Raw genomic sequence first — 23,716 nt, forward strand, 5'->3', positions numbered from 1 at the left:
GCGTCAATCATAAACATCCTATTGCAGTTTTTAAGGTTTTTTTTTTGAAAAAAAAAGAAAATAAGAACAATCAAGTCAAATAATTCAGTTCGATCTTTTCAACTATAGATATGCATATGTAATTAAGCTTGTATTAATGCCATATTCTTATTTACTCCTATAAATTTAGAATGAAATTTTTGTCCATGATCTACTCATCATTACTTGATAGATGTTGATTGCAAAATGGACCTACTTTGATACAAAATAAGCCTACTTTGCATGAATACTGAAAAGGACAGTAGCTTAAGGTATCTTGAGTCTACTTAACCCTATGTATAGACACTCGTTTTTGTGCCAAAAAACACTGATATCAAGAGTCGAATTCCAACTAATTTAGATCAAGGTGGGTCAGACACTCAGACCAAAAGAGCAGTAAGCTATCTCAATAAATACTTAGTACAATTGTATATTTAAAGGTTGGAATTAAAAAGCTCTAAGTAAATTAACACATCTTTTTACCAACTCAAGATGGCTTGCACAAACACCTTAAGGAGGAAGAAATCATTAGTTTTTTTTATATAGCAGATGAATCAATAATCTCATACACTACACTAGGTTACAAAATACTACCTACAGTTCTAAATATAAATATAAGATCTAGTAATACATCTTATATTTAGAATAGGAGATAATAATTAAAACGTGGTGGTAATTAAGGTTTACCGATTAGCGGGTTACAAGATCATGGAAAACTTAAAAGTTCGTATATATTCTCCTCGTGGGACGTGACTCATCAACATGCCTAGTATGTCTCCCTCTCTCCCTTCTTGTTGACACCGAAATTCCCAGGAACTTCCTTCATTATCATCTCATCAGCAGGCATAATTCTTTTCCAGTTGCTTCATCCACAAGCCACACAAAATCAAACCTAAGCCCCAATCTTCAAATCCCCCATTCCGTAGCCTCCCAGTAATCAAGTCCAATTAAATTCGTATATAAATACAAATACCTCTTCTTCATCTTCATGCACTCCTCCTCCTCCTGGGGCAATTCTCTGAAACACGGTCATGAAATACAGCGAGATATCCCACTTCAGCCACCCAGAGCACAAGCTCAGATTCGAGTACTCAGAAATCCCATTCAAATGCGATGGTTGTAAGGAAGTCGGCATAGGATCACGATACAAATGTTCCATCTGCGATTATGATCTCCACGTCCATTGCGCCGTACCTCCGCCGTCGATCAGCCACCCGTTCTACAGGAAATGTTCGTTCCAGTTCCTGAGCCGCCCGCCGGGGGAGATGGCGCGTTACTGTAACGCGTGCGAGAAGGACGTGAGCGGATTCGTGTACCACTGCGGATCGTGCGGGTTCGATCTTCACCCGTGCTGCGCGAAGCTGCCAATGGTGCTGGACGACGGAGAAATAAAGCTGTATCTGTACAGGAAGGTGAGCTCGGCGTGCCATCGGTGCGGGCGAAAGGGACGAAGCTGGAGTTACAGATCGAATTGCAAGAAGTACAATCTACATGTGGCGTGTGTGAGGGAGATGCTGGTGGAGAGTTGGTATGAGATATATATGGAAAGCAATAAGGGGAAGGGATCGGGGACGGCGAGGATTCCGAGGCTGAAGAACACGCTTCAGAGCAGCCATGGCAGTAGTGGAAGGAGTAAGGGGAAGGTAAAGAAGTGCTGTGAGATCGCCGGTCTGGCAGTGCAGTTTGTGATATCGGCGGTGCTGGGAGATCCGACAGTTCTCATAGCTGGGGTTGTGGGATCACTGATGTCACGAGGTTGATGAAGCCATTGAAGGGTTGCTTCGTGGTGAATCGGTTGATCAGTATGTACGTAGGAGATGAAGTGGTAGCATGCCATCCCGCTGTAATTTGCTCAACAAGTTTCCCCTTTCCTGTTTCTGATCAGGGAACTGCACTGCTGGGTTATATAACTCAAGAATCTGGAAAAATTAAAAGCTTCCTCATTTACTCATCAACTCATCTTCACACGCACACCCTGTATAATTTGATATTTGATATAGCCTCCTCCTTAACGGATCGGAAGAACTAGCCAAGTTAAAAAAGTTGAATAAATTACTTAATTCCCAATAAAATTGACATAATCCCTGAGATACTCTCACGTCTTTGATTATATATACAAATTAGTTTAAAAATAAATAAATGTGAAAGATAAAATAAAATTTTTTTGCCAACAAATTAATCAAGGTCTTACGGTCAAAACTAAGCCAGCAGTTCCAATATTTAGGATGAAGTAAGATATAAAAGTTACAGGAAAGGGCATTACATCTACAACATGTGAACTAGGTAGTATAACCAAGATCTCCAGACATACGTACAACAGCCACTTGTTACTACTTCCTGTATTTAATATAAGAGCTAGTTGACTAATTTGAGTAGATTAAAAAAACTAGTTAAGTTAATTATTTGTAATAAATATGTATGGTCTTCCTTAAAATATCTTTACTAATATATATTGACTAAAACTACTATATAACAAAACATTTAACATATATAACTATTACAAGGACTATCTAATAATTAGAAAAAATGAATAAATATGAGAGACAAAATGAATTGAGATCTTATATTTGGAATGAAATTAAAAGTCAAACTAACTCTTATATTAACCACAGGAAGTAGTAATTTGTTTAATTTGATTCATGAGTTTTATCTATGTATTTTATGAATTAGACTATTATTATAGGGAGAATTACAATGGGTCAAAAAAAAAAATACTGACAAATCTTAATAATAAATTTGAAATTGTCATTTTTTATTCTGAAACTTGTTATTACAAATTTTTTATGTTGTTATTAGGATTTTTTTTAGTAATCTTTTCTTGGAGTTGATTGCAATTCCCCCATTTTTATACTCATTGTCTGGTGCATTTATTGACAAGTTCATTTTTTACCCTCATTTACTTATATGCTCAATTACCCCGTCAAAGAATCAATATGAGCATTTCTTAAAAAGGAAAATAAATCTCAAACATATTTATTAATCTTGAGTTCTTGACTGTGGGTTTTGGTTCGTGCAATTTAAATTATTTATTTCTTTTTATAAAAGAGGTGCAAAGAGACCAGATTAAGATTTTATAGTTTGAATCCTTGATCGAAATTTCTTTGAGAAAATAAAACGGTGGCCCCAAAATGCCCCAAGAAGTAGAAAAGCCAAAACTCAGAATCAAAGACATAAAGGGTGAAAGCTATATATGCAGAAAGAGTGAGACAGAAGCACAGCTTTCAACTTTTGCTTTGTGTAAGCGTCAACGGCAAGGTTGATGCCAAATTGACGACTCCGGAAAGCTAATTAATCACCTCCTACGTATTATATATGCCGCGTGCTCAACTAATTCCTATCCCGTGTTCGATCAATTGCGACATAGCCATTTGCATACGATACTTCTAAATTTCAATGGCGTTCTCTTTCTGATTTTTGTGTATTGTTGTCGTAGGCAGAATGGGATGGTTTTTTTAAAAAAAAAAAAAATTCTCACTGTATATTTACGATAACTTTTCCTCTGTGGGGATGCGATCATGAGAATTTGCAGGTTTCAGAACATTGCCTCCATTATGATTCATGAATCACTGCACATTTATTCAGCTGATGTTTGCTCCCCTTTATAGTTTGTGACAGAACTAAACATGATTGGGTACACATAATCTCCGAATAACCGGCTGCATGAAGAGTCTGCACATCTATTTTGACGAGTTTCTCGACTTTTTGGCACCGTTCAACCTCGTAAGTTGTGTGCGTACCTCAGAATTTCAGAAAGTGGGTAGTATGGTTCAAGAGGTTTACAACTTTTATTGAAACTTGGTTTTAAGGTGACACCATTCCACTCCCGTATACAATTCAGCTCTTGACGATGAGAGCTTCTCTGTCTATTCTTTGATTCTCTCTCACATGAAAGTTCTGAGATTACAACGATCTTCACATACGCTGGCCCCTGCAATTTCTAATTCTATAATCTATAATGTACAAAAGAACAAATTTTCACAGAAAGGAGAAAAATCATAAACGAAAAGAGAATCACAAGGAGGGTAATAGCCAAAGGTTGAACAGGGAGGATGCTAATAACAGAAGCCATGACAGAAACGCCATAACTGCGGATATCTGGTATCTGCTGCAAAACTTGGACGGGCAATAAGAACCATGGGACTGCATCAGCAGATCTACAACACTCGCTGTTGAGCATGCTGCTGCAAGTGTCAGAACAGATAACACCTGCAACAAAATTATTAAATCAACTCTGATCAAAATTCCGATGTTCCTAGTTTTTTTTAAGGAAAATATAACTTGTCAGAACTTAATCTTTTCTCTACTAATATTTTAACCACATGATCAGAATCTACATACCCAATCTCCCACAACAATGATCAGCAGTATTACCGGCTGATGAATGGGACATTTGAGGAGAACAGAGTATCCATCTACCAATGCTAATGTGAAACTCCAAGGTATGACCAAACCCATAATAGTTACCAAGTAGCTGCGATTTGGGATGATCCAAGTTAAAACACAGGAACAAAATTACTTATGCAGAGCATGTGAAAAGCAAAGAACAGAAGCAGAAGTTAGTTTATCCGGATCATTGCCTTTATGAGTAAAAGGGATTTTAGTTTTAAATTTTCCCAGACTAATAGTTTATGATTCTGGTTGGTAAGAACAATGACATAGTTTAGTTTCCTTCTGTCTCATCCCTCGTTACCAAACTGCAGCAGAAGTTGAAAACTAAAAGAATACCAAACAATACCTTAAGGAGTTCAATCACTTCTCAGCCATGGAAATGGGCATCACTACATTGAATCAACATGCTTTGGAAGACGTTTAAGAATCTTAGCCTAGGCATAAAATCAACTATTCCACAGAACAAAAAGCGTAATCAGATAAATAAACTCAAGGTTAGACGATTGATCATGCTAATATATGGCTAAATTGTTCTGTGATCTCATTTACTATAAGCACTTCAAAGATCCTAAAGACTCCGGAATCTCAAGGGTCACACAGTGAAATAGCAAAAAACGAAAAGAAAGTACCAGAAAGCTGTGTAGCCGTAGAATTCGACTCCAAAAGACATGAAGAGAAGAGAAGCAGAAGAGAACATAGTCTGACCCAACCTGAGACTAAAGCTGGCAGTGGTACCGACAGAACCGGGTAATTCATCCATGCGCTTCTTTATCTTCTTGTTGCATGAGACGTTCTGAATCTAAATCTACTTCAATTTCAGGGTTTGCCTTTTCTTCTTCCTTTGTGTTTCCCCATCAATTTTCCCTTTCATTTCAGAACCATAATAGCCCACGCCCCTCACCTATGTAATCAGTTGAAACCTTCTGATATGATCTGTACTCACAAATCCCAAGAATGGTATGCATAGAAATTTCTCACCAGTTTGTTCCTCTTTCTAGTAACTATGAAACGTGCCAAGAAGACAACCAACTTACCGTACTTTATGGAAATTAAGACCTCTCTTTCCCAAACATTTAAATACTTTGTAGTAGTCCGGCAAGTTTCTTGGTGGAGATTTGGACTATTGCAATGAAGAAATTTGTTAAATGTATCATGAGGCATGACTAAGTGGGTGCCACTAAAAAGAAGATAAAAGCAAGATTTTGTAAATTTTTATCATCAACTTTTTTTAATGAACATATAATATGTTAAAGAATCATTTAAAAAAAATAAATTACCTAATATTGTCATGAAAAAAATATTCATGTTAGATTTAACAATTGCTCTTAGGTGCTCAACTTTCATCCACAAATCTCTAGTCCATGTTATTATTTTGTGATTTGCTGGTTGAGCAATAATGTTGTTTATATAATTATGATAGACTTGACAGTTGACAACTTGACACGTGGGTTGCTTTGCTCTTTTGGAAAAAGTACAATTAAGAGCCCAACATAGTAATCAAAGATTTAAAATTTTAGAAGTTAAAACTGAATAATTAGTATCATCATCATTATGTATACAAAATATAAGTGATAGAATTAGGAGTTCAATCCCCAGTACAATAAAAATATAAGAAAACATGGTAACAAGAGACAAGCCTGTTTTTAATAAAAAGGTGATACTAAAGTGCTTTCTTTAGTTGATGCTCTAATTGAACGTTTTATATTCCTGGATTTGAACGGTGGTTAACATGTTAGGGACAAGGAGAGAGCACTATGTATGTGGGTGGGACCATGGGGTATTAGTGGAACACAAAGCACTTCTCATGTAATGTTTGATTTAACCAAACTCTAAGTTCAGTCAAAGCAACAGTTTATAAAAGACCACACCAGTGCTTTCTAAAAGAATGACCTTGTATTTGCCACGTGTCCTACCCTAATGACCCCCAATGTTCTTGGGAAAGTGATGATAAACTAGGGATGGACTTGGCTGTTTTTTCTCACCAGGTTCATATGGTTTCACTGTCTACTGTTTACAGGAATTTATTCATATGGTTTCACTGTCTGCTGTTTACAAGAATGTGTCTAGGCAATCACAGATTTCAAAGGAGGTAACACAAAGTAAAACTACGAGTTAGTTAATACTTTGAATCTTATTTTATACACAACAGCTTATATCTGTTTGGGTCACTTTGTCACAAGTTGAAGGTAATATAAACGATCCAAAATTTTTGGACAGCAGAAGGCTGAGTTTCAGTCAGTCTCACTCTTTTCTTCAGGAAACCCTCAGTGGATCCAAACTTAAGAGCATGAGCCCTGCTCTCCCAACCAGCCCTGAATAAAAGTTCTGCCTCTCCAACAAGCATCGACCTTGATCCAAACGAATCCTATGTGTTATGAAAATCATGATCTGATAGGGCAGAAAAGAAACACAAAAGACTTGACATTAGAATGATGTTCCATATCCACAAGATATTTGGTCACATCCCAGATGGTATTTGATACGATTAAACTCGGGGAAAGAAAGGAGGAACATGCCATGACCTTGTTTTTAACTGTTACATAACCATGGTACGTAGTCGAATAATTGAGCCATTGTTCCATATCCACAAGAAGATCTGAGCCGTTGTTGTCGTGGAATGTGTAGAAAGAGCAGCACCAGAGATGATCAGGATCACTAAAGAATTAAACGGCCAAGGCATCCTCAGAAATCACCAAGTCTTGACTAAGATACCAAAAGGAATAGAAGAGCATGGACGCTATTTTGCTGAAAAGAATTCACATCAAGATTCACTCATAACTGTAACGCCAATATAGCCATAGCCATAACAATCTATTTCACCACGATCACTTATGACAGCTAGTGCAGAATCTTTAGAGCTTAATCAGTTAGGTGACCATCTGTAATCACTTGATGCTCGTAAACTATTTAACATGGGAGATAAGAATGTCTTTATCATGCTCGCCCACCACCAAAGTGAAGGTTAACAAATGCTGTCGGCAAGTTGACTTTGAAGTTCTAACGATGAATAGTAGTAAAATAATACTGATACTTCTTAAGATCAGAGCAGTGTTTTTATTTCACAGTTATCTGATGTCAACAACAGAGTGACCCAAGTTAATAGTAATTCTTTTATAGGAGCACCCTCCATCTACTTTTTATGATGCCAAGGAGAAATAAACTTCTTAACTTAGAGGCACAAAGAAATACTTCTTTGTCAATTTTCCACCTCTTTCTTCAGGTCATCCAAGCTATAAAATCCTTCCCTCGTGATTAAAAAGCCTATTCTTGAACTCGCTTGTGAGTTGTGGCTAATCTATTTAAATGTATTATTGAGCACTCACAGTCACATTTAGCGAATACAGGACAAATTTTCTGAGGACATTAATGCCATGAAAAATATAATTTTCTCTTCTTAATTTATATTTAGTTTGGTGTCCTTCATTAACACTCTCACTGACAGAAGCTCTTCATGAAAGCATCGAAAATAATGCATAAAGATGCTGCCTTTTCACAATACAACCACGTAATTCAACAAGTTCTAAATTTTACATAGAAATACTGATAAATGATTTCCAACTTTGTAAACACCAGGGTGGCTCAAAAAAGTTGGTAAGACCTGAAATAAAGCAAGAATGTTTTTGAAAATGGTAACCATCACAATCAACGGGTGAAACTAATTTTCTTTCGGCAGTGTTTATCGCGTCAGAGGGAGTGGGGATCAAATCGTAGAATTGAAGACGGTTGAAGGGTGCAGGAGAGGGGGGAAAAAAGAACTGGCCCATGCAGGTCTCGAACCTGCGACCTTCGCGTTATTAGCACGACGCTCTAACCAACTGAGCTAATAGGCCGTTGAGATTGGCTGGTCAAATTGTAAAATATATTAACAAATCTTTCAGCTACGGTTGACCCCATCCACTCACTGCAAATTAGCCCTCCTTTTTTTTTTTCCGCCAAATTACTCCTTTAATTTTATTTATAGAGCACTTTTAATAAATAAAAAGACTTTAAACTATATTAATTGTTTATTAAAATATAATAATTTTTTAATTTTATCCCTATTTAATATGTACACTTTTTAAAAAATAACTATAATAAATAAATGATAAAATAATATATTGATGCTAAAAATTTAATATAGAAACTTATAAATGAGACTAAGAAAATTTTTTTCTTTGCACCTTATAAATAGGATCAGAAAAGTATATTAGAACCAATATCCTTCCTTATTACTAAACCTAAACGTTTAAATCCAAACAGAGTGAAATTTTGTCCCTCTCTGCTCCATTTCATTCTCTTTTACCTTCAGTCGCTGTCATGCGTTGACGAAGCGGATAAGCATTCCTACGCATATATATTGCCAACCCTATCACTAGAAGAGGATACCCCAAGCTAACAATTTTACATGGCAGACACGGAGGCCAAGGCAAGCTACCTCATTAACAAAAAGACAATTTATTAAAAGCTAGCAAATCCAGTCTAACTTGTCCTGTTTTATTATTGGCTAGTTTTGCCCAACTTGCGGGCAATCTTTCTCCACTTTTCAGCTTTGAAATATGTCTTGTCTGTTTCCAAAATGGCAACGGCTACTAGAGCTTCTCCAAACTTGCAAGCTTTTAAGAATTTGATAGATGTAAAAGAGGTGGAAATGAAAACCCTCCACGCTAGTTTTCAACAAGATAACATTATTACATTTTCCAGGAATTCTAATTTCGCTCCGGCTTGTCCATATACATAATCCAGAATATATCTATCCAGTCATCTTAATTATATTGGAAGAAACAACACAAAAGAACATCACGTGGCCACAAGCAATGACTACAAAGAAACATCAGTTCAACTCAAACTAGATTCACAGAGACACTTGCATGTGCCATGCCATAATAATCCGGCCCTCCTAGCTATAACAACTAACAAGAGTGAGTTATTATTAAGAGGTGGTGGCCTTCGTCAAGGACTTCACGGTAACGGTGGGGCCGATGGTCGGGCTTCCAATTTCCACCTCAAACGTATCGTATCGTAGGAAGAGTTCCACCAGAATTACCCTCAGGATGAGCACCACCAGATCCTTGCCCGGACACTGCTTGTTCTCTGGGGTTGGATCCTCTGTTTCCCTCCCATTCGACCAATACACGTACTTGAGCAATCTCTCTCCTTCGCCCAAGAACCTGTCCCCTATGAACTTCTCTGCGTCCTCAAACACCTTTGCATCTTTGGTGGCAAATGGTTGGAACCCAAATATCATTTCCCCTTTCTTCACTTCAAATGCTTTCTCGTGGCTTTCTATGATCATGTCTCGCTTCGCCTTCCCGTACTGGTACGGTACGGGAGGCTCTATTCTAAGCGTCTCCCACACCACTGACTTGGCCAATGGCATCTTCTCTAACGCGTTGTAGGTGACCCCGCCTTCGTCTTTAACCACGCTCCTGATTTCTTCAGCTAGTCTCTTGTGTAGACCCTCCCCAGCTGATCCCACCCACTTCATGAGGGTGGGAACCACTATCTTGAGCCCGCCGTAGCTGTTGAAGCCCAGCACGAAGAGGAGGTTGTTGCAGGCTTCTTCTTTGGTCACGCCGAAGCTCGGGGCTTGATCCAGTGCTTCCGTGGCGGATGAGAAGATGGCTTTGTAGAGCTTGTTGTGGTCCCACTTTAGGGACCAGCCAGGAAACGGCACCGTATGGAGCAGGAAGTCTTCCACCACGTTGATGGGGAAAAAGTACCATGGCAGACCTGCATGGTAAAATGAAGTAGACTGAATTAAACTGTTCCACAAAAAGACATTTATCAAAATAAACGAACTACGCTACAAATTAAAAGGGTCCATTGATATGACTCTTTTACTTTCGCCTTTTCCTGATATTTGTGAGATTGTTTTCCAATCCAAAAGTTATACATTTTCTTCCTGGCCATTGAAAGGAAACATTGTCCTCAAATTAAGTAAACCATGTGCTATTTTAACAAACAATTGAGAATGATATTTAGTTATGTTGATGGGGAAAAAAAAGTATCTGTTTATTATTTGTGCATGATGACTGTTGTTAAATAAAGAAATTTGATCAAATGATGAGCGTGGATTTTAAGTTTTAACTACTAGTTTACAGACAATAATTTATTTTAATAATGACACTTCTCTGTTAAATATACGCATTACTGAAATCAATTAAATTTAATAAAACTGAGAGTTTGATTTATTACGCATCAAATTGCCTGAGAGAGGGAATAAGTGGAAGTAACCTTTCCAATCTCCTGTAAAAACAACTTAAGCAAAAAAGAATTCGGATCGAAGAAATGAGATTTCACCACAACTTTAGAAGAAACCGATTTATTTGTCCTTTTTTTTTTCAAATGAAGTCAACCGATTCATTTGTTATGTAAGCGAAAAACAGATGAAACCGAAGTAAATAAATATTTAAAAAAAAAAAAGAAGAAGAAGAGTTTAACCTGCAGAACCCACTGGAAGAAGCTGCGGCAAAACCCAGAGATCAAATAGTTTGGAGCCACACGAGCCGAGATTTGTGTGGGCCGGGTCTTTTCCACAGTAGTAGCGAAATATGAAGTTAAAGAGCTCGTTGTCGCTGATGGAGTTGAATTGCGCCTGCCCTTTGTCAGAAATCTTGTCTTCCACCTTCTGAAACAGCTCTGACAAGTGGCTCCGGAGGAGCGGAATTACCTGGCCATGCCGGGATGAGAGGAGAGAGAACAAGAAGCTCTTGATTTGTTGGTGCTTTTGTTCCGACGGATCCAGGTAGGGGCAGACACGGTAGCCGCCGGTGAAGGCGGTAGACGGCATGTAAGTTCCGGTGAAGACGTCGCGCTTCTCGACTTTCGACGTGTCGAAGAGGACGGAGAAGCTGGCAGCGTCGAGGACGGCGACGACTCTCGGATCAGAGGCGTTGAAAGGGCCGGGCGGCATGTTGGTTCGGAACACGGTGGAGTTGTACTTCTGGATCCGAGAGGAGAAGAACTTTTCACGGCCTTGGTTGTAGAAGAAATCGAATCTGTCGGCGATGGCTCCGAACAAGGGGAGGCCATAGCCGCCGGGGATTGGTCTCAGTGGGAGCTTAGAATCGGAATGGCAGTGATCTGAGGTTGAAGAAGACATAGTTTGGAATTCTCAGTGATGAAATAGCGAACGAAGTCGATTAAAATAAAGAAGAAGGCGGCCCGAAATGCAACGTGATCGATTTTAGCATTTGGGAGGATGATGAATCTTTGTTGGATACCTATTATTACATCATTTGTCTGATTCCATTGCCCTTTTTTAACAATATTTTATTTCTCTTTAATCATCAAGAGAAAAAAAATATATGGGAAAATCTAGCCCATGTGATCGGCGGACCAACCTTTCGCAGCGATTTATATTGATTATCTTTAATTTTTCAATCACACGTGATCATTGCGTTTTATTTTATTTTATTTTTTTAAACTGTGTACACATGGCTATATGTTATTAAAAAACACTTGAGATTAGGGTAAAAGTATAAATTTATCTCTAATTATGTTTCAAACAGGGATTTTTAACCGAATTTCTCACATTTGGACAAAAGAATTTATAGTTTATGATTTTAAAATCTGCTCATGCATGCGTCTTTTTCAAAGTGGGCTGTTTTCCTTTCTCTTGAATGAGTCTGTCCTGATCCTCCAATGAAGGAAGGCAATTCTTCACTGGAGCCGTCTTTCCAGTTATAAATTCATGCATTTTGCCCTTCGGACGTCGCTTTTTTATTGTTTTGGAAGTTTCCCTTGGTAAACATGCACGCCGGGAGAATAGTCTTGGACACGTGTCTCCTCGCAAGAGTAGAATTAAATACACGGCGTTGCCCTGAAGGAGAAAAGAAAAAGAAACTCACGACTGTTCAATTTCCTAAAAGTTGATATATTTACATATAAGCCCATTTTCAAAGGAAATGATCTCGTAACTTAGTGGCATGAATATTCCTCAATAAATAAGAAGTCGTGGGTTTAATTGTACTTGTAATTATAATCCCAAGCTGTTAGGATTAGTCGCACGATTTGGTGATATCCTCTGTGTGGATTTTTAATAAAAAAGAAATTGTGCAGAAAATAAGAAAATGAAATTTGATTAGCGAGCACTATTCATATGGGTAATTGCATGTAATGAATTAAATGTAGTGGGAGAATAATTGCTTAGATGTAACATCAGAGTAATTGAGAAAGAAAGTAGGAAAGCAAGGAAAGGCATATAGGCAAATAGAGAGATGACGTGTTTGTCCACCGAAACAAACAACTAAAACGGTTCTTTGCTATTATTGGGATGGATATTATTGAGATCATAACGGTGTGACTTCCCACCATTTTTAGTAAATGTATCAATAATTAATCAAGCCCATGAGTCTATAAGGGCGTTGAATTAAATATTTGTTCAGCTTTGGTCATTCTTCCATAAATTAAACTAATTGAAAGTCGTTGCCGACAATATGATATGATACTCAGGTAATAATGCACGCATCAAAATTCAACGACCTAGACAGCTATGAGTGGCTTCATCTAATTAATTAATTTAAGTAGATTAAGAGTGTTAACTAAATTAGTTAATATGGTATTTTTTTCTAAAACATCTTCAGTATTTTTCTTAATTTCCTCCCTCCCTCCCTCCCTCATACTTAGTTATTATTGAAGGAATATCAATATGATTAATTTAAAAAAAAAAACTGATAAACATATAAAATAAATTTTATCTATTTAATTAACATCAACTCCCCAGTTGAATTCTAGACTGGAAGAGTCTATCCAAAACTAAACTGTTATATTGTCGTTATGGCATTTTCGGGTCATTTACAAAGCAAACCATTTTTAATACCTTCCACAGGTCAGATTTTCTTTGGGCAACACTCTTCAGATTAAGAATTAAATACCTAGTCCTAATCTTCTCAATAGAAATAACTTGTAATTTGTCAAACGCAACTCACAATACAATGTCAAGACATTGTATGCCGAGAAAATAGACAATGTTTTTGGGCACATAATGGCTTAAAAGTTAAAACAAGACCCACACCCAATTCAAGTAAGACTTGGGCCAAACCCAATAAAAGAGTATCATCAATCCTTTGATCCCATGATCAAAACCCCAAAAAAAAAGCCCTCCCCTTATTTCTTACTGTGGTTATTCCAGCTTAAAACTCAATAATTCTATTAAAGGTCTTTAATGAAAAACATTATTACAAATATTTAACTTCATATAATTTTTTTGGGGGCATAATATCATATAACAACTTTTACCATGAAATTATTTATCGGATGAAGCATTCAAGCTTGCAATTTAAAATCCCACAATCATATATTTCATCAAATGAATAATAAAAAAAGGGGATCAGAAAAAGTCATGACTCGGATGTAAACTGTGCCCCAAAAATAATTGATTGAGTACCATAGAGTGCTAAGTAAAGATGCCTAGGGATTACTGAATTTTGATTCACCAAGCTTCTATGTTTAACTTGTTAGCAACATAACAAAGCAAATACAGACGATGTGAAATATCAACGCACAACCTTCTTGTCAGTAGTTAAATGGGAAAACAGCGTATTAAAGGTTACATACTTCACAAGATCTCACTTGGAAAAAATGTGTTTGAGCCGATGGTGTGCTCCCTTGACTATACTAGTCCACGGCCAGTTCCTCCAACCTGCACCCTCCATCACTCTGAGTCTGTCTCACTATTATGCCAATCTAGTCTCAGAAGATGGACAACTCTGGAGGCGGTCCGTATACAGTCATCCAAGAGAGGGGAACACGCCATTTATCAGCACCACTTCCTGAAGAAGCAATTACATGAAATATACTGATGTAAGAGTGAGTACATTTTGCTAGCAGACACAATATGGTTTGAACGCAAGAAATATTGAAATGAAGTTCTAAATCAGGTTGTATGGGGAGACATTTAAGTTGAGTATGGCCTGTTGCTAATTGAAGTGAATCAGAGTGAAAACATCAAATTATTTGAAACAAATAAATAAAGCTCACCACTGGGATTCAGTGTAAGGAGTTTGCATGCAGCGTCGGCTAACTGATAAGCATCAGCCGTGTTGTCACCCTCTGAACAATAACATAACAGGCAAGTCACCTTCAAACCTTTGGCCTAACACAAGAAAATAAAGCTGTTGATCAGCTGACCTGTAAGCTTTCAGCCACATGCAAACATAACTTCAAGTTCATATTGTTCATAAAGTACTTTCTCCGCAAGAAGTAACCCCCTTTTTATTTCTTTATTTATTTAGTTCAAGCGAAGGAGTGCATTCGTAAGTATATAATCCATAACACAGTACTACACGAGCAGCTGCTAGATTTCACCATCACTGACATTGTAAGTTGATCATGACAAGGGTCTAAAGCTTTAAACAAATGTATTGCACAAACCAGAAAGCAAAAGGCGGATAAAATAACATTGTTTCTAGATGACAAGTATTTCTAAAAGAAAGAAAATTTATAAATAAGTACAACAACAAAAATTACCTTGAGAAGAGAAAAAAGAGCAGCAAAAGGCAAGCTAGCATAATAATTTTCTTCTTCCAATTCATCCTCTAAAGGAGAGATTTCTTCCCCAGTTGCATTTCCTTCAGCAAAATCGCTAAGATATTTCCAATGCTTCTGAGAAGGGTCGTATTCCTGAAGTTTCTTCCACCCAAGTTGTTCACACTTTTCATCCACTCCATCCCCGCTGGCACTAGAGAGGTAATATATCTGCAAACCACTAAAGAGATAGTATACATATCAGATATTAAATACGATGCAGTTTGCAGTTGCTAATGATATTACATGGCTGGATTCTTGCAAATTACAATATTGTCAAGGTGATTCAGTTAAGATATGGTCTTGACAAAGCTATAATTTTAACGACAAACAAAGTGCAATGCATCAGAAGGGTGTACCTTGACATGTCAACTCTTTTCCACTTCCCAAAGTCTAAGCTGGAGAGCAAAACAATATGCTTCTTTCCACAAACAGCAACAAAATCAGACAAGTTCTTTGCAAATTCAAGCATCATACCCTGCTCCAATGAAGACATAAAATTTAAAAAATTTTCCCTCTCCACTCCAAATTACTGGTGCCAGTTAGGGTGATAAAAGGATCTATACATCAAGAGTGAAACTATCATCAAGGCGAAGCAAAGCATAGACACAAGAAGAACAATAGTAAGCTAAATTATAAAGCAAGCAGTAAGTCCATGTTAGCTTTGAAACAGAAAATGAGGTGAAAGTCATGCATAACATTCCTCAGATCTTCAGTAAAATGGATATGCATGTCGTAGACGAGCTTGGATGCGTAACGGGACAGTCATGATATCCAGAATGTGCATGCTTAAAAGCACCAGTCAGTAGTGAATCATGTTAAAGCTAAAATGTGAAACCCTGAAAGAGATGACGATATTCAATGGAATCAATTTAAACGAGAGGATTTGGGCTCGAGTGATACCTTAACGACTGGGGATCTCTGTTGGATAATAGTGAGCGCATTAGGAGGAGAATCATAAACTGCAAACCCAGTAAAAAGGCAATAAGAAAGAGTTGGCTATTTTTAGCGCTAGAATTTTAATGCATGTATTAAAACTGTCACCAGTCAAAACTCAAAACCAAAAGAATAAGGTAAGAATCACCTTCAAGAGAAAGCGCAAGGTCGCCTTGAGGAACTGGTCCGTAAGCATCATTCCCAACACAAGGGAGAACATAAGGATCATCCAAATATCCTACTCGTTCTGATCCCAATGATGAAACTAAAAGGTCAGCAGCTAGCTGCCCCACATTCCCAATTGACAAGGAAGGCTAAACACAGAAATATTAGCATTAATGAAATGATAGAACCAAAGTAAGAAAAGGTGAGCCAGTCCCACGATTTCCCTAACAGTGAACCACAATTTTTATATCTTCTTGATTCGCCCGCTTGGTTAGAAGCACATAAGGGTGAAACACAATCAAATTAGTAAATTCTTCGAAAGACTCATAGCTCATGGACAGGGAAGGTGAGGAAATGAATTCAATTAATTTGAACTTAAATAGAAAAGAATCGGAGAAACCCTAGAAAATCATACGAACCAAAATCAAAGTGGAGCAATCTTCATGAAGGTGCTTGCCTTCTTCGGGAACGAACTCCATCCTCGATGCCATTGCCGAAATTTGCTACTTTCTTGACAGACAGGTTAAACTTCCTGCTTTTGTTCCCCTCTTTTTTCCCTTTTTTTTTTTTTTTTTGGTGGGTACAAAACCTCCTGCTTTTGTTGCCATTTGAACTTCGAAAGATTGAGCTTTTGGGCTCGTTCTTACCAAGCTGGGCTTTCTATTTTGGAATTTCTTGTAAGTTTGTATTCTCCAGATTGGGCCTACAAGAGCCCAGTTAATGAAGCGACCCGAGATAAGCCGATATATAAAATACGCCGGGTCATTTTGTGAGAGAATAATCCAAAAATAAAGTGGGCGGATACCCATCAAGGCATCAAGTATCCACAGAACAGTGAAAAACAAAATAAAGGTCCGCATCCCCCCCCCCAAAAAACAAAAAACAAAAAAATTTATGATTACAATGGTATATTGAAATTGTGTTCGATATTATATCTTTCTTTGACGGTTTAGCGATGCTTGCTCACATTCAATCCGTATAATTATAAATCTATACATTTATATGTATCAATTTATTTAAAAAATTACATCATTTGTAAACCATTCATGCACAAGGTTTATTGCTCATTTTAAACTCCAAGCGAAGCACAGGACTTGCATTTTAGCTTTTTATAATATGTGTTTGATTAGTAAGATGAGGAGAAAAAAAGTTTATCTATAAAATTAAATGAGATAATCATCAATGTTAATCTATAAAAACTTATATTATTTACAAATAAAAAAATGTATACACCACGATTTCATGATTCATACAAATGCACAGGAACCGCTAACGCATACTGTGCCTTATTATTTTTACTTTACCAATACCGAATAGGGAAAAAACGCTTAGTGATATGTAAATAATTTATACAAGTGGTGAAGTATCTAGCTTTTTTGGCGAAACAGAGGTATCCGTATCGTTCAATTGGAGGTAAAATATCCAACTTTTTTTTTCTCCATTTGCTGTGTATAGGTATCTTTTGATTAAATAAAATCCTATTGAAAATACTGTTGGATACTAAATGTAAACGGATTTGAAACTTGGTCCAACTTATTTATACTCATTTATGCACACTTGTCATCATGGTGACTAAGGTACATGGGCTTCAAATGGTGTGTTAATGTAATATTAAATAACTGAGGAGATAAGTGAGATAATTAGAAGGGATTATGATAGATCTCTAGAAATTGCATAATCATAGAGACACATGCCAACATTATCGTCTGATAATAACCTCAAGCTGAAGTTGGTATTGCACAGGACCAGACACGTATACATATAGCCACAGCTAAGTCTAGAATCTGTTGAATGAATTATGTCAACCCCTCCGTTGTCATCAAAGCTAAGAGGCTTATCCTACAATAATAATTATCCCACATGAATGATGATCGACCCGGCAATTAATCCATTAAGAGCACATATGCAGACACTAAGCAAGCCCCAGATGGGCTATCCAAAGAAGAGCCACCAAAAACTAAATCAGTATTATAAAAATCTAATCTTTTAATTAATTCATCAATACTTAGACACATATAATTAATCAATCCTCTTCACATTAATTTAAGGTCCGAGAGTTACATATATATGTCCTTCACATTGGATTCAAAAGTAGTATTAATTTGCATCTAAATCATTATAATAAATAATACTCCCTCTTATCTCCAATATAATAATTAGCTGGGCTATTGAGTTTATTTTAAATGTAAGATCTAGAATTTACTTTCTCTCCCATATATATTCATTATTTTTTTTATTTTTTTCTTAAACCATTTTAGCTAACTTATAAATTGATATATAAGCTAATATTTTACGGAGGAATTTTAGGGGGATTGGGTCATATTTGTTATAATTAGTTTATTTATTTGATTTCTTAATCTGCTCAAACTAATTAAATACCTTTTGTATTAAAAATTAGAAGGTGATTGTAAAAGAAAAAGAAGAGAGGATATAAATGATAGATGGTGTTGTGAATAATAAGGTGATGGGTGGATGATGTGAGAAGAGGGAGTTGCATGATGAATGTGGGATATTTTATTTGTGGATAACTAGTAAAGGATGGAGAATATTATGGGGTTTGTTTGGATAGAGGTAAAGCACAAAGACTGCTTCACTTGTGTAAGTGGTCGGAGAGTGTAGAAGGAAGCCAAGTGTACAGCACTAACCAAAGTAGGGTTCATATGTAGCACCTTCTAGATCTGCTTCCCATTGCTCTCCCTCTCTGATATTTGTTTCCCACCATCTGAATCAATCATTCATACAGCTCCAATCAACCTCCTACTGGACCCTACCCCCTCACCAAACACTTCATTTAAATTCTCTTTATCATTCATAATAATTTTATAGCTTAGCGTGGTATAATCCTTTCTTATAATTAAGCGGTGAGGTTGTGTGTTTAATCTCGCTTATAATCTCATTAAGTTAGTATTTATTCTTCTAATTAGAGGAAATTTCCCTTCTGCCATTCATCAACTTGACGTATAGAACCAACTGCGCGCACGACTTTAATCATTTACACACTACTTTTTACATCATAATTGAACTAGCTCAAACAAATAGTTGCCGTCAGTATCATCAACTTCCATATTTAAACAAGACTATCTAATTACAAACCTTATGCTACTTAATATAAGAGTAAGATAACTAATTTGAGGAGATTAAAAAAATTAGTTAAGTTAGTTATTTATAACAAATGTGTGTTGACTTATTTAAATTATCATTATTCAATCATATATATTAAAACTACACTTAGGTGAAAATATAATACGATGAATAAAGATTTGTTGAAAACACATTATAAATTTTGAAGACAAAATGAATTAAAATCGTATATTTAGGACATTCAACTAGTTTTTATATTTATAATAGGAGGTAGTATATATAAACATACACGTAAAATGGCATTTTGGTAATTTTAGGAGGACAAAAGGTGGCACATCACAAGGACGGTCATTCCGTTGACAACTGTTTGCGAACATATGGAAGCCACAAATAGTATGCATTGGATTGCAGAGAGTGTGTAATGAAACCAAACGAGGTAGGCCAGAAGAATAAATGAGGCAACGAAACTTACCCAGTGTCAGGCGATGACCAGAATGGTTCACAACCTGGGCTGTCTTCCTCAGACCAACTGTTCACTACAAAGACATCGCCATGAATGATAGCCATCAAATCAGCAAATTGGGATGTTCACAGAGAGCTGAAGTATAGACTTTTCAACTTGTCTTGTTCATCCCTATATATATTGTGTGTGTGTGTGTGTGGTCAATATTGAATTTAAACTTACCCCGAATACACGCAAAAAGACCAGACAGCTCACTTTTTTTATGCTGGTCTTTATGATTGTCCATATGTTCGTGTGTTCTGAAATGAAAGAAGGCGCAATTCAAGATAATCTAAGCTTATATAAATTGTTTGGCCTAAAGTTAAACCAATTTCTTAATTTCAGATTAATATAAACAAGCTCTGTGCGTTAGATCCTCCAAAGTTTTAACTTATTCAAAAGAAACATTAAATAATGTGAGGATAAGATTGGTTGTATGCCTGATGAACAGCAAGCAAGGTTAGAGAAATTTTGCTCCAAACTCTCTCATCATAACATCATCTAATGACTATTTTTGTGCCATCTGTGTAATTTGTCTATATATTATGTGTCTGCATGTGTGTACGTGGTGGGTGCGATGGATGGTAGCTTTTAACCTAGCTATAGCCGAATACACATGCCCTCGTCTAAATAATCAGCACTCAGACCTTGCTGGGGTTTAAACAATTTTTAATGCAACTACTTTATGTAATCCTGCCATGTTGTTAGATAATATAGGTTGCCACTAATTAAAGTATAGCATTACGTGAGAATATTTTTTGCACCAGCATAATCAACCTGTTTGAACCTTGAGAGACATGCCAGCCGCAATATCTAAACTAAATAAATTTTGTCTTTTTGCTAACAATAGTAAAAATGAAGAAAGCAGATGTATAATTTGGTTTAGATAAGTCCTTAACCTGCTATATATCGATTATAATTAATCAGCAATTACTATTAGTGATTACCGGCATATATATTTTGTTCTTCATGGTGGGATGAAGAAAGCATATTCTTGAGGTTCCATGTTCAAATGTGCAATTTTTAATAACAAGGATAGACACAGCAGAAGATAAATAAGAGCAATTAATTATTTAATTACTCCTTCGATTCTAAATATAAAACCCTTATACATACTAGTACAAGAGTCTGGAGTAATTTAATTAAGGCATCGGAATATATGATTATATGGATGAGCTGGGTAAAACTGTATCATAACGCTAGTTATAATATGAAAACCTATATAGTACATGATTCGATTGGGGGGGGGTCTATAGGAGATTTAAAAACTAAGAGAAAAAGGGTAAAAAAAAAAGAAAATCCGTGCAGAGTAAGATTAAGATGGAAGGAAGATGGGAGATTTAGCCAAGTGTCTAGTATAAGAACATTTGGAAGATGCATCATGAATATAGAAGTCATACTGACATATGTAGGTTAATGACGTTGGTCAAAAACCTTGGCCTGGCTGTTTTTGGCGACACGTAGAAGTTGAGGTCGTCCAGAATAAGGTACTAGATTGATTAATTTAATCACGCTCCACAATAGGACCCCCGCGCGCGTATCCAATCTGACGCCATGTTCATGCATCTGGGGCAGATTCCAGTCCTATATTCACACTAGCATTTCCGTGTCCATCAAATTGACCCAATCGCGTTTACTCGCCCCTTGTACGTGCTCCGCCACATACCCCTTTTTTTTAAAAAAAAAAATAAAATCGTAGAATGGTTTGCTATATTGAATGAAGTCGACCCGTTGGCGAAATTGTTTGCCAACGCACATTGAAGAAAAGCTTGCTGCGAAGGTAACCTCCTTTGAAACTTTGTTACCTTCCAACTACCAAATACTCCTTAATATAAGACCCATTTAATTAATTTGATTAGATTAAGAAAGTTAAGTGAGTTAATTAATTATAAGAAATATGATACATTTTTCTTAAAATACCATAATCATCTTTCTTAATACCTCATCTTCCTCTTTTATTTGATTATGATTGAGGGAGTATCCGTACAGGTAATTTAGAGAAAATTCATAAATATAAGAAATGAATCTTATCTTTAGGATCAAAACTAACTCAACAATTGGGTCCTCTATTAAGGACTGGAAGAGTAATTTTCTAACCGGTTATCGGAATTCATACTAAATTGTATTGAAATTTATACCCTTTTCTTATCTTTCACTAACATATATACTTTAACATATCCTTTTTTAAAAAAAAAAAAAACAAACTGTACTCCGTAAAAAGATTAAGGATGATTGGTCCTAATCAAATTAGGACAGTAAATCATTTCATTCCAAATAAGATAATATAGTATAATGTCTGTACAAGTACTTTAGGATAAAAACCATAAGTTAACAATTTTTTAATAAAAAGAATAATCGTATCACTTGCTATTTCAAAATGCGTTGAATTATATTGTTGTTGATGTGATTTGCCAAGAATATCTCTATATGCCGAATTGGGCTCTTTTCCCACAAGGGGAAAGTTCGTGCTCTGGTGTAAGCAGGCACAAAATATCGCATCTAATCATGTTGACATGAAAATAATAAGTTCTTTTTTTCAATAGTACAATTTTTTTGCTGCGATAATAGAAGTGGACAAATTTAAAATGTTTGATTAACATATGATTAGCTTGCTTGTTGGGGAAAGAGCCAGGCAGGAGTCATGGCATGAACCTTTCTAACGTTATATATAAATATAAATTATATATACATAAATTCATATCACATCATGTATCATAATTTAGTCTATCCTCATTAACAACTTGTGGCCCACATGTTCTTATAAGCCTTAGACATATATAAGTACCGATTTGGCACAAAATATGTCTGCAAGGCAATATCAGTGTGCCCTAACTTCTATCAAACGATGCTATGCAACTAGTACACAATTCAAATAAGGTAGAGATAATGGAAAGGCAGTCGGCTAATTTAGGAATACTGTCCATTTTTATTATAAACAACGAACTTAACTAATTTTTTTAATATTTTTAAATTAATTATGTAATTTTTATATTAATGACTGAAAATACTATATAGTTATCTTTAATTTCTTTGTGGGAATAGTTGTTGTAAGTCTGATGCCATGTGGGACACATCAATTTCATTATTTTGTATACGATTGATGCTTCATTTCTTCTTCAGCCTGCACAGCCATTTTCCTTTGTTTTTTTTAAGGCCGTTCTGGAGACCCATTCATTTTTGTTCCCAACATTATCTTTGTGTGAGGTGGTGATGATTAGGCTCGCGTCCGCCAAGCTAATGCTTTTGTGGACCCAATTTTTGCGGCCACTCGTGTCAAAATCCCATTGGACGACATGATCCCCACCATGCTACGTGGCAAAATTGGATGGATACTTTGGTGGCTTTCCGCGTGGAAAGGGTATCATGACGAGACGGAGACCCAAACAAAACCATAATTATTAATTAGTTACTGGCTCATAGCATATATATACGCGATCAGATAATCTTATTTTGATGATGCACATTGTAATTTTAATACTAATTTAAAAAAAAAAGATATAGAGGGTTGAATATTTATGGCAAAATATAAATAAAAGGATCAATCATACGCTGTTGAGCAGTCATAAAGTCAATATATATAATCCCTGAAAGAGGCGAAGGGAATTGAAGGATGAAAATAGGTAACGTTAAAATTGACCAAAATGGCGAAACGTGAAGCATGAGCAGCACAGATCAGTTACGCAATCGATCTCTTTTACTGGTACCAAAAAGTGATGAGCCTTTCTAGATTTTGACAAGACCATACATGTTTTATAGTACGTTACGATGTCAACATTCTAAACGCGGTATCGTTATATTCTTCCTCACGTGCTAATCATGATTCATGAATCTCACGGTTTGGCTAATTCTCATTCTGCCTCTCAGTTAAAATTACGCACATAAAATTAAACAACGTAGGTATATGTTGTACCTAGACTCCTATAGGTCAAATAAAATAAAGTATTTCACGGTATTTAAATGCTTAGATTTTAGACAAAAAAAAAAAAGATATTTTAATTTAATTTTGTGCCCTCAATAGCGTGTGAAGCCGAGGGAAATCTGAAAAGGCGCCACAGATTTAAAGTAGTAGTTAAGAAAGCCTCCCTCCATTTTGAGATCATTCAGTGAGCGGCATACCCG

At 36.3% G+C, this 23,716-nt stretch overlaps 4 protein-coding genes and 1 non-coding gene across 7 annotated transcripts; 1 reads left to right on the forward strand and 4 right to left on the reverse strand.

Moving 5' to 3' along the window:
• The first annotated feature begins 1,049 nt into the window (after positions 1 to 1,049).
• LOC114723749 (uncharacterized) lies at positions 1,050 to 1,778 on the forward strand. The gene has a single exon (XM_028909981.1). The coding sequence runs from the start codon at positions 1,050 to 1,052 to the stop codon at positions 1,776 to 1,778; it is 729 nt and encodes a 242-aa protein (XP_028765814.1).
• Positions 1,779 to 3,783: 2,005 nt separating this feature from the next.
• Positions 3,784 to 23,354, reverse strand: LOC114723773 (CASP-like protein 5C1). Of its 3 annotated transcripts, XM_028910010.1 has the most exons (5): positions 23,343 to 23,354; positions 21,032 to 21,037; positions 5,037 to 5,397; positions 4,357 to 4,489; positions 3,784 to 4,224 (listed from the first exon to the last, which is right to left on the reverse strand). In XM_028910010.1, the coding sequence occupies exons 3-5, from the start codon at positions 5,165 to 5,167 to the stop codon at positions 4,030 to 4,032; spliced, it is 459 nt and encodes a 152-aa protein (XP_028765843.1). In that variant the 5' UTR covers positions 5,168 to 5,397; positions 21,032 to 21,037; positions 23,343 to 23,354; the 3' UTR covers positions 3,784 to 4,029. The 3 variants fall into 3 exon arrangements, with proteins under 3 accessions (XP_028765843.1, XP_028765844.1, XP_028765842.1); XM_028910011.1 differs by lacking the exons at positions 21,032 to 21,037; positions 23,343 to 23,354 and adding an exon at positions 5,442 to 5,458 and having other exon boundaries at positions 5,037 to 5,340; XM_028910009.1 differs by lacking the exons at positions 21,032 to 21,037; positions 23,343 to 23,354 and having other exon boundaries at positions 5,037 to 5,493.
• TRNAI-AAU (transfer RNA isoleucine (anticodon AAU)) lies at positions 8,164 to 8,237 on the reverse strand. The gene has a single exon. It is a non-coding gene; the product is annotated as a tRNA-Ile (tRNA).
• Positions 9,032 to 11,559, reverse strand: LOC114723770 (allene oxide synthase). The gene is made up of 2 exons (XM_028910006.1): positions 10,828 to 11,559; positions 9,032 to 10,116 (listed from the first exon to the last, which is right to left on the reverse strand). The coding sequence occupies exons 1-2, from the start codon at positions 11,486 to 11,488 to the stop codon at positions 9,317 to 9,319; spliced, it is 1,461 nt and encodes a 486-aa protein (XP_028765839.1). The 5' UTR covers positions 11,489 to 11,559; the 3' UTR covers positions 9,032 to 9,316.
• LOC114723771 (proteasome assembly chaperone 2) lies at positions 13,728 to 16,553 on the reverse strand. Its single transcript, XM_028910007.1, has 7 exons — positions 16,434 to 16,553; positions 15,998 to 16,163; positions 15,817 to 15,875; positions 15,273 to 15,391; positions 14,857 to 15,094; positions 14,368 to 14,482; positions 13,728 to 14,159 (listed from the first exon to the last, which is right to left on the reverse strand). Exons 1-7 carry the CDS (start codon positions 16,503 to 16,505, stop codon positions 14,080 to 14,082), a joined length of 849 nt encoding a protein of 282 aa, XP_028765840.1. The 5' UTR covers positions 16,506 to 16,553; the 3' UTR covers positions 13,728 to 14,079.
• Positions 23,355 to 23,716: the final 362 nt, after the last annotated feature.

Source organism: Neltuma alba, unplaced genomic scaffold, assembly GCF_004799145.2.
Source record: "Neltuma alba isolate B1F8T4 unplaced genomic scaffold, ASM479914v2 tig00012154_pilon, whole genome shotgun sequence".
In the NCBI taxonomy this organism is placed as follows: domain Eukaryota; kingdom Viridiplantae; phylum Streptophyta; class Magnoliopsida; order Fabales; family Fabaceae; genus Neltuma; species Neltuma alba.